Genomic DNA, 11,547 nt, shown 5'->3' with positions numbered 1-11,547 from the left:
CAGTGCTGTCATAGAGTAAAATTAAAAACTGGAAATAAATAAGAGTTTAAACATGTAAATAGTTTGCAGCAAAGTACAACGCTAACAACTATCCTGGTGATTGGGTTGAATTGGAATTTCCAATTCAAATGAGGTGGACAGAATTAATAATGAGAGCCAATCAGATCCACTTTGAGGAGTTGTGTTCAAGTCATATTGTCAGGTTTAGTCTTGCAAAGTGTTCCCATTAACATCCAAGTAATCAAGTCACTATTACAAAGACACCTTTCTCTATATACTTTCAATATGTTAAGTGCCTGACATGGAGATGCCTAAAAACCAAACAAAAATGGACACTAAATATCAGCTAAAGTCTGACATTCAAGGTTAGGGATACCCCAGATAGATATATTATCATTTAATAGTATTTATAACAATTACATGACCAACCTACGTCAGGTCATCCAACCATCCATCCCATATGACATGAACACAGCATTCCTCTAAAGATCGACCCTCCACAGAAGAATTTCTTCATAATGAGGCCACTAGACTCCGACGATTTCAAAGGCTCCTCCACAAAAAAATGTCGATGAAACACTGCTATTTATTTTACCCAAAACTGGACGACACAAGTCAACAATCCATTATGTGCTGATCAAGTGTTCAACTGGGCGTTCAGGCAAAATCCTTTTCTACTCATAAATCCACACAATCGTGTCTTATTTATCACGTACAAGTGCAGGACTGGGTATTGTTCTCTCATTTCCCATCATGTGAGGAGAAGCATTCAGTTGTGTAAAATGCCACCACCACCCCTTGCTGAACCGCAGACTCTACTACTTCTTGGTATGGTATCAGGTTATTTCCATTAAAGGTATTGAGCACCGATACCCAGCCCTATACTTGTGTTAAGGTGATCGATCACTGGTAAATGTATCACATGGACTAAACCAACAAAAGGTTGTAAATAATGGAAGCCAGGCCTGAACTCCACTATTTGCAGCATGGGCATGTTAATCACAGGGCATTACAAATCAATGGAAGTTATACGGATGTTTTTTTTTTTTTTTCTTCATTAACCTGGTCCACTATTTGCGTTGTGTTGACATTTGTTGCCTTTTTGATGATAACATCCTACAATGAACGTGGACACTTTCAACTTTATGGGTTGACAAAGAGCGCCTGAACACACCATTAGTTTTATTTATTTCTGAGTCTAAACCGTTGCCGCATGTAGGGGAGAGGAGCAGTTTCAGCCTGGACCTCTGAGGGCCACATCCTTCAGAGGATCCAGCCCCTGAGCTGGGACACGTCTTCAAACTGCTTGAAAACCTGGAGATTTTCCAGAAACCACTCAAAACAATAGACACTTTCAGTGTCCATTAAATATTTTCCTACATGTAGACATTCTGAATACCTGATATATGGGTAACTCGACGCTGCTATCTTTTCGTCATTTATGAATTTTCTTTCTTTCCCTTTTTCAGAGTGTCTAGCTCTCTGCTACTGGCTGAATTAGCTCCCACAGTGATACTATTGCTTCACATACGGCAGGTAATAACGAATGCTGGATGCTTAGTGGCAGTATTCAAAGCAACGAGACACTTATAGCCATGGGATGGCATGTGGGGGAGGATTTTTAGCCCAAACTTTTTAATTTCAGATAAAACTTTTCATCTTCACAGCTAAAATGGTTTATCACAGTGGAGATGGTATTATGGCGGTGTTTGTGTGTGTGTGTGTGTGTGTGTGTGTGTGTGTGTGTGTGTGTGTGTATGTGTGAGTATTTTCCTGCATGAGTAACAGACGTGTTTGTTTGCTGTGTGCTTGTTTAGATAAGCCTGTGCCTGGATGTACTGCCTCCACTGTTTCTGAGTGTGTCTGTGTGTGTCAGCTCAGCAGATGGAGTTTGATTCTCACCACTGGGAAATCTCAATCCCACAATGCACTGGGAGCTGCGCCAAATGAGGAAGCGGCAGCAGCGGCAATGAGGAACCAATCACAGCTTTAACACTGGAAATAAAAACGGTGCATTCCCTCTCTCCCTCATCTTCCTGCCGCTGTTCCTCCAGGACCGGCCATTGTTGTGCTATCCATCAACATGAATTGGGTCTATAGCATGAGTTAATTCCTAACTCATAAAACACACACAGGTATCACAGACACAGTAAAACCGATTAACACACATCACAAAGGAAATCTGGGACAGTGGGGTGGCTGTCTTTTTTTGTTTCCGAGCAGACAAAAGCAAACAGAAATGACTGGAAATCCCTCAGAAAATGACAGCAAAGAAAATTCCCCCAGAACAAAAACCGAGTGCCTCGTCACTCTCGGGCTCTATAGGGGGAACTGTTCCACATTTAGGCCAAATTTTACATCGGATCCCTTCCCTCTCCAAATCCCCCCGATCGGTCCAGTCAAGGAGCGTCTTTTGTTGGATTGCGGAGCGGTGGAGAGAGAGAGGACAGAGGAGTTGGTATTGTCTTCCCAGCATCTTCATGAAAACAGCACGGGAAAAACACAGCTTATCATAAACGTACCAGCAGTCAACATGAATGTACCGACAAAAATAAAGTGCTTAAAAAGAGCGGGATGGGAAAGACGATGTGATTTGACATCACATTCCCCTGCCGCAACGAGGCGGGTCCAGGTTTGAAAAATCAGATCATTGTCATGGTGCTTGAATGTGTGTGTCTGCATGTGTGTGTGTGTGTGTGTGTGTGTGTGTGTGTGTGTGTGTGTGCTAAGGTTTGACCAACATGTGAATTTGAAGTCAGTATACTATGCCAAACTTCAGCCTTTGAATAGAAGGTCAAAAAGCATTTTATGGTTTGCCTACATTTCTATTTTTAGGATGGAAAAGCCTCCAAAGAAGCATCACCCAAAGCCAGACTAATGATATTAAGGCAGAGTGAGGCGGTTGTCATTGAACACGACACCAGGGAACAACATCGGAGTTCAGCTACGATCGGGGAATAAACTTTATCAGATCAAAGATGAATGATAACTGAAAATCTGTTTATAACTGAAGCTCGACGTCAGAAAAGTCAACAAAATCACATATCGCTATGACCTTAGTGCGCGTGTGTGTACGTGTGTAACATGTTAGCAAACAAAGACAAAAGGACATCGTCCATTCCCTGTAGCCCTTCTTTGGCCGGTCTGGAACAAAAAAAAAAAAAAGGAGGTCTTCACTCTCCAAATAACCAATCACAGTCCAGCGGTGGGATATGCGATTGTCAAATGTAAAATCGCTACGAACGCCTGGATGTGAGGTTCGCACGGAGAAGAGAACACTGAGAAAAGGGGAGATGGGGAAGGTGGCTGGTTGGCCCGAGTGTTAAGTCCAGTTAGACATCCTTTAGTCCCATGCTAATCCAGGCCCAACAACCGGAGGCTGGTTTCCCAGAGGCTCAGCTGCAGCTGGGGGTCAAAGGTCGGCGGTGTTGTCATCTCCCGACGCCCATTGGCCCAGTAACCTCCCCCGCACTCCCCCTCCAGGTCCGGTGACAGAGCGGCGTGAAGCACAGAGGCAGCGCCCTCTGCGGGAGTCTGAGGAAAAAACACACACGTCATTAAATATATATAAATATATGCACATCTAAATAAACCAAAAAAAAAACTGCACACCGAAGGAACGGGGTGATGGCAGGATGACAAGTTCAACAACAAGTTATCACTGCAACGAACAAATAAAGTGCCCGAGTGTGTGTGTGTTGGTGTGTGTGGATGCCAGAGGAGGGCTGATGTCACTGTATGTTAGTGTCAGTGAGCAGGGAGCTCAGGGTCTCTGTGTGTGTGTGTGTGTGTGTGTGTGTGTGTGTGTGTGTGTGTCTGCATGCATAAGTGTGCGTGTTAGTGTTGATGCATTTTAACAATGATCTCAGTGTCAGCTGTGAGACCAGGAGCAGGTTTCAGAGCACAGAGGGGATCACATCCTGCGAGCATCAACAGTGTGCTTGCATGCTTTGTGTGTGAATCAGTGGGGATGTGTGTGTGTGTGTGTGTGTGTGTGTGTGTTGTAGCACTGCACAATACTTCCAAACATGAATTTTAATTGTTTCTCTGAATGAATTATTACTTTGCTTATGGGGCTATACTTTTCAGTATGAGCGACAATACAGGGAAACACAACTCCTGTTTCATTATTAATGCTGCTGTCTGTAGTTTAAAGGTTCATTCACACACTTCCCAGAATCACTTTTTTTGGGAATAAAATAAAATAGCTTGTCTCCGCGACAACAGGCTCATCACGTTTTCATACGGCTTTTGAGTTTCAAAAACATTGTCAGACCTTCGCCCTTGTTATTATCTCGTTGGCTCTTGATTAAAATCTTTGTCTGGTCGCAGTGAAAGGGCAACATGTCGTTTTTTATTCCATGTTTTTGCTCTCAAGCTGAGATGCATGAACTCTTATTAACCCAAGAGAGAATGATGTCACATAATCAGCGTCTTAAATGAGTTCCAATGCTATTAAAACTACATAAAGGATTTTAAATGGGGTACCACTTAAAGCAAAGCGAGATATAAAAAAATCTTGCATTTAGAGTCCTTGGCGTGTTAATGTTGCAGTGCTTCAAGAAGGTCAATTGAGACGAGACTGAGGCAAAGAAATTAAAGCACAAGAACAAGTGTTTTCCGTCCAAGGTAGTGGAGCCTCAAGGGTTGGAAGTGTCTTACTGTGAAAAAAACGTTCTTTTAAATGAATAGACTAAGTTGCTGACAAAAAATGGATGTACATCATATCTTCTGGGTTTCTTGAAAATTATTCAAAATATCACTTTGATAAAAAAAAAAAAAAATGGGCAAACAGCTTCCTCAGTCAATTATGTGGCAATTTATCACAGTTTTTCTGGAGATGTTATTATTATACCCAGCTACAACGAAACTTTGTTTGGCTTCTCTCTGTTATTTATATAACAATCATGTAGAATTTTATAAGAATATAGAAGCAAGACGATTAGATAAGAGATAATAAATAAAACGAAAAAAATTAAATACAAACAATAAATACAAAGGCAGCAACAGACCCAGAGAGAGCACATACGCCATGAAAACATCCATCATGACAGATGCTAATCAACAATTTCAAAATCTCAGAAAAACCCTTTTTACCGAGTTACCTCCACTGCTGCTACCTGCTGTTAGCTAGTTAGCTAAATTTGCCGTGCACCAAGAGAGTAATGTTCAATTCTGTTGATAATGAGTCAATTTTTTAAACATTTTCATCTCAAATTCTAACACATTGTGCCTTTGATTTTCTTTGACGTAAATTTGAATCCTGTTTAATCTCTTCAGATGGTATGGGGGGCTTTTTAAAGTCACATATTGAGGCTGATACGCTACAACAAAGACTGGAAATGTGCAAAAAATATATACTCTGATGGCTGAACTAAAGAAAAATTAGAGCAACAGCGTATCGAGGACCTTAGCAATTCAGAGCTCAAGAAATTAGTTCCATTCACTCGGGCAGACTTGAGGGCTATATTGCATGAAGAAACATAATTTGCACTTTACAGACTTTGAGGAAAGTATTTTGAGAGTGCTGATAAAGCGGGGAAAATGTTGGCACAAGGAGTAAGTTCTCAATTCCTGAATGTAAATACAGCTCAAGGGAAGTACTTAGTGAGACAGAACATTTAGAGTGAAGTGTCTCAGAGTCAGAGATCAGGGCTGCAATCAAGATTTTGGCTTCTGGTAAGGAAAGGCTCCTGCCTCTCCTGCCTCAATACTGAATGAGTTACAGTATTGAGTTTTATGATTGCTTGTATAATAATCAATCATTCTATGGGCCACAGTATGAGTTCTACTATGATGTCCAGTTTGCCAAAAGCAGACAAAAGACCATTTGTGGATGATTCATCCTCATCCAAAACAGTAAGTCTGTTAAATAATGCTTATAAAGTGTTTGCAATATGTTTTGAAGGACTGGTTTCATCTTTAATTCATACAGATTTCTGTACACTGTATGAGGTTCAGCTCTGGCTGCCACACCACTAGTCACATATGAGGGCTTTTTCATATAATGTCAAGAGCAGCGTGAGCTCTGCATCCAGCAGAGGCAATAGACACATATAAAAATATCAAGCAGACTAAATATTTGTTTGGGTCGCCGACAGGTCTGGGAGCTACAGCCAGACACAGCAGCTCCCTGGACACATTCTATTTCTATGGAGTGGACGCAACAATTGCATCAGAATCCACACAAGCAGTTCAGTATTTGTACCCATGTCGTCCCTGCTCAACCACAAAACAAGCAGACAGTGATACGTTTTCAGTGCTTAAATAATCCTTGCTTCCTTCACACCCCAATCCTTACTTACTTTTTGCTGCAAATTGGCGCACGAGCAACTCAAGACTTCTTGGACCGGCTCACCTGTTGCTCTATTGTGTCTGACCTGACTGCTTTTCTTACTGAGGATACTGCACTTTTAGTTTTTTCACCAATTACAAGGAGTGTTTCATCTGAATATTGATCACGTCTTGCTGCCAAGAGGTGCTGATGGTTTCATCGACTTTTTAAGAGCATCGCCAGTCTCAGTGTCGCGTATCTCCTCGGTTTCCTCGTCAAAAACCATCAGTGTCTGCTCAGACAGAAAATGCTGTGAACACACCACACCACAAAAAACATTAACACTGACTTTTTTAGTTACATTAAAAGGTTTACCCTGCACAACTTTAATTTAGATAAAATTTTTTGATATAAATGTGGCATCTGGTTCTCATATTGTTTGTTTTTTGTTCCATTTTTAACCTTTCATTTTATACTAAACATTTAGAAGTCTTTTTTAGAAAAATCTCATCATGTTTAATTTCACTACAGATTTTATTGCATGTTAATGGGACAGTCATTTTTGTCTATTTTATAATAAAAAATATTATGATTGACAAAATTTGATGTGATTTGTTTTATCATTAGGTGTGTTTTTGAAATGACAGTGAAAATCTGTATGAAAGCCTATATGATGAGTTATTATATCTGTAAGGATCACAGTCTTACAGATACACTACATATTTGTACACATCTGAGTATTTAAACAATAGATTCATTGTATAGCTATTTATTTTTTTTTTTTTTACATTTATACGACTCAATAAATCACTGTGACTACTGATGAACTTAAATATATTCTGTAGTACTTTGCAGATTTGCACAATGCAGATGAATATTACACACATGGCATTGTACAACACAGCACCGAGCACTTCTCTGTATGCATTATATTGAGAATACAGTTCTTACTAATGTTTTCTCTCAGTTGTTTTCTTTGTACTGACCATCCAGCCTTTGCTTTTGCATAAACCTAAATGTTATGGCTATGATAAAAAAAAAGAAGGTGTTGTAACCGGCAAGAATCACGCTGTGTGTGTGTGGGTGCTAATGGTTACATGCATGAGTTTGTGTGATTAATGTGTTTGTGAATGTGGGGCAGAACCCTCCCAAAGGTTGCGCTTGGAGGCAAATGCCTGTGACAATTGCAGTTTTGGGGGGCTGAAACACACGCACACGTCTCCTTCTATTAAATCCCAGGGACATTAACAGCAGCCTGTGGCCAGCGCTTTAAGCTGCGCGAGAAATAATTTAAAATATAACACACAGCAAAAACAGCCTGTCGTGATTTTCTGCAGCACTTCCATTTTCAGTGGTGTAGATAGATTGTGTGTGAGCAAATTCGTGAGTGTGTGTTTTATCTTTTATAATAAAATCCTGAACAATGTCTGCATTCGAGGTTGTTATTTTTTCAGGTCACTGTGAGTTCCTTGAAGAAAATCTAACAGGAGAGCAGCCTCTTTCCAGGAGAGCAGACCATGTAGACGACAAAGCTACTGATTTTAATGGCTAACATAATTGCAAGTACGACTGTTTTGCTGCAGATATCCAAGACTGTAACTTGACTTAATGAGGGAGGACATAGTTTGGCTCAGTTGTTAAGTTTTAAAATAAAAATCTAAGCTCCTTGATATGTGATTTAAAATTTGGAGGGCATTTAAGGCTTTGCAAATCATCAGAAAAAACTTTTAAATACCCAATTTTACCCACTAGACATTTATATTCTAGTTATTTAGCTAAGAAAAACTTCACAAGGACAACACCAGAATAAACTGCAGTTCAGGGGATTGAGGGGAAAAAAATGATTCAACCAAAATGACAGCCTTGGTGTTCTTAAAATATTCTTGTAGTGTAAAGTAACAGAGCAGAGGGTGAGAGACAAAGTGCTGTGGACTGAGAGAGAAATCAAGAAAAGTGTACCATGGAAAAGTCACACTAGTGGAAAATGAAATACTCTTTTGAGAAGTCTTTATTGTTTAGTCACTCGTTCAAAAATGGTGGAACATGTTCAATGTGTAGTGTAGTTTAATATCTTCTATCAAATCGTCTTTGCTGGATAACATAAATCAAACTTGGTCTCTGTGTGAATCACATTAAAATCTGGAGAGTGTTTTACCCTGAATAGTAGACGAGCGATGACGCTCTGTGCCAGGCTGAGGGGCGTCCAGAGGTGGCGATAGAGAGCAGTATCCACCATGCCAGGATCCACGGCACATGAGCTCAGAGGGGAACCTCCACGCTGCAGCTCCTGGTGGAGGTAAGAACTAAACAACAGCTGGGCCAGCTTACTGTGACAATAAGCGGCGTGGGCGGAATAACACTGGCTGTAGAGGGAGAGAGAACGACAGCGTGTCATACTTTCACATCAAACATGGCTCCATTTAAATTTAACAAGGACAGTTCAGTTTTATTCCATTCATTCTGATCAACTGTTGCCTCAGTCGCTAACATTTTTTCCCACGTAAGAGAAAAACATGTTCTGCTGAAAAAGGACAAATTCTTCTTACAGTGAAAACTTTAACAAGACATCTCTGAACCCTCTGGCTCAACGGGCACATTTGGTAAACAAGGACACACAGTGTCATTGATGTGACGCATCTGAATTGAGGCCCGGCCATGATCATTCGACTGCGCAGCCAGTGCCAGAAATGTATAAAGCTGTAAAGTCTGAGGACATCCAGTTCCAGACACTGTGTTCCTGTAAGAGGGTTTGCAGCTCATGTTTTCAACATGCAGAGTATATTCTATATTAACATAACTGCTGATGCACAGATGCCTTAATATTATCATAATGACCGCCTGATCAGTTAAAGTTCTCCTGCCACTCTTGTTTGAACGTCGTCAGTTTTTTAGTTGTTCGTTCATCATTCATTTCTTGAGCTCTTCTGAGGACTTGTGGCCACTGCTGCAGTACTTGTTGCACCATTGCTTGTTTGTTTTCTGGCCCACGAATGTCTTCTTCACCTTCAACATTTCAGATCGTACTACTTGCTGTTAAGCCAAAGTGCAGAGCTGTTGCTGGGGCATGTTGCCTTTGAATGTCGTGCTGTGCTTAGGGCTCGTGTCAATACATATTCTGTATCTTATCAGGCAAAAATGTTGTGCTGGTGTGGCACATGACTTAACGCTTAGTGAATTTCTCAATGTCCTAAAAGCGAAGGCAAAAAAGTTGTCTTGGCATCCCAAAGGCGACACAGGATTTTGTTATAATATGCTGTTAATAAATGTATTATGTCCGTTTCTAGACGTGTAAAGTGTGGCCACAGTTATCCCTTGAATTAAGCTTGGCTGAGGTAATGTAACAACACAATGAAGATATTCAGAAGGCTAATGCTTCTGGACAGGAGCGCTGCAAGCTGGAATGAGAACGAGCCAACTGGAGCCAACAGTTGCCACCTAATGCCAACAGAGAATCAGACACTTGTGCTGGTGACGACAGCACAGAGGACGAACAGGTGAGTGTGACAATCTGGAGCTGGAAATGCTCTTAAATAAAACAAACACAGTTAAGGGATTATTAGTGTTTAATACAACTATGGTATTGCTTTCTATTTTTGTCCATTTGGGGTTTGATTGCATTCCGTTCACACATTTCATCACTTAACTTGTTGAGCACGATGTAATTATTAGTAACATGACAAATAGCCAGATCACAGCTGGTCATTTTGTATTGTTGGCTGTGACTGTGTATGACTGTGTGTGTGTGTGTGTGTGTGTGTGTGTGTGTGTGTGTGTGTGTGTGTGTGTGTGTGTGAGCCTACCAGCTATTTAGGTCATTTAGTCTGATTTCGCCAACGCAGTGTGCAGACGAGGAGACGTTGACAACACGGGAGAAGTAGCCACATTTCCCAGAATCCTTCAGCGTGTCCAGGAGCAGCCAGGTCAACAGGAAGTGGCCTAGATAGTTCACGCCGAAGTGCTGCTCAAATCCATCGTCAGTACGGCCCTCAGGAACCAGCATGACACCCGCTTAAGAAACATACACATACAGGTACAGAAGCATTTAAAGCACACAAACACTCATTTCAGTGAAGTTTGAAACTATTTACAACATAACGCTTATCAAACTTTTAGATCACAAATGTCTAACTTCTTAGGTGGGCTTGATGAGACAGAACTACATGTTCTCATTAGGGGATCATCATTAAGGGGACTGATGCCTGACTGACAGTGAGAGTGTGTGAAAAAATGGCGAAAGAAGCTGAAATAGACAGATAGAAGTAATGGTTACATGGTTCAAACATCGAGCTTCAGACAAAGATTTTCATTGAATAAAATTGGTGCCAGTCATGATTTTCGAAATAGTATCACGTTATTTCAGGCCTTGGGAGAATCACGTTATTCCAGGGTCTGGTAAAACATGTGTTGCATGTCTTTTCCACTCAAGGTCAGTACAAGCCCTTGCTGCTATGCGCTACATTACATACAAACAGCAGATCTTAGGTGAATGGCTCCTCATGAATACTGAACAGCTTTTTTTGTTGAAATGTTCATCCTCGAGTCCTGAAAGACTTCAATGTCCCAGACAAAAGAGAGGAATGTAGGTCAATTACATGTTTTTTGGGCTTACAAACAATTAAGAGAGACTGCTGATGCCAGGCTCCACCAACTCAAAGAATCTGCTTTTGACAGCCTTGAAATGAAACCCAACTTCAGATGAAATAGTAGAAAGACAGTTGATTGCTAAATCTCATTTTGAGCCAGCTACCCAAATGAGAACAACAGAATCAGCAGTCTCGCTCCAGAATCCTTAAGCGCACCTTGTATAAAATAAAGGGGACATATTTTCATTGGAAATGATTATGGGTGATTCAAATGTCAGACTTTTGCTGAAATTATACTTAAAATATATATTTTTAGTGAGCTGAATTTAATTCAGTCAGGTGACGGCATCTAAATGACACCTCTCTGCAAAGGATTTCTACTTTTCAGATTGAATAACTGATGGACACATTTACAGAAAACGGCAAGAGAAAGACAGCTCCATCACTCACCATTATTGACCAGGATGTTTAGCGGCAGGTCCCGCTCCTTGAAGCTTCGGACGAATTGACGGACAGACTGCACAGAAGCTAGGTCCAGTTTCATGAACTCCACTGGAATGGACACACACATACACACAGAGAGGCACACACATCAGAGCCATTCTAAACGGATTATTTCTGCAAGCGGTAAGACATCAAAGAGTGTATTAATCATCTCTTACAGCAGGCTCGGTGGGCTCTTACAGCACA

The 11,547-nt window shown here is 40.9% G+C and overlaps 1 protein-coding gene across 3 annotated transcripts in view; it reads right to left on the bottom strand.

The window, feature by feature from the left end:
- Positions 1 to 1,037: 1,037 nt before the first annotated feature.
- The window catches only part of LOC119025862 (dehydrogenase/reductase SDR family member on chromosome X-like), a 38,704-nt gene continuing 28,194 nt past the window's right edge, over positions 1,038 to 11,547 (bottom strand). For all 3 annotated transcript variants that reach the window (XM_037109872.1, XM_037109870.1, XM_037109871.1), the window contains 4 exons: positions 11,308 to 11,409; positions 10,075 to 10,282; positions 8,430 to 8,637; positions 1,038 to 3,534 (listed from right to left, as the gene is read on the bottom strand). In XM_037109872.1, the coding sequence (XP_036965767.1) occupies positions 3,355 to 3,534; positions 8,430 to 8,637; positions 10,075 to 10,282; positions 11,308 to 11,409 (698 nt within the window). In that variant the 3' untranslated portion in view covers positions 1,038 to 3,354. The remainder of the gene's footprint in view (positions 3,535 to 8,429; positions 8,638 to 10,074; positions 10,283 to 11,307; positions 11,410 to 11,547) is intronic.

This window comes from Acanthopagrus latus, chromosome 9 (genome assembly GCF_904848185.1).
Source record: "Acanthopagrus latus isolate v.2019 chromosome 9, fAcaLat1.1, whole genome shotgun sequence".
Taxonomy (NCBI): domain Eukaryota; kingdom Metazoa; phylum Chordata; class Actinopteri; order Spariformes; family Sparidae; genus Acanthopagrus; species Acanthopagrus latus.
The sequence above is the reverse complement of the archived record's forward strand: the minus strand, read 5'-3'. Positions and strand labels throughout refer to the sequence as shown.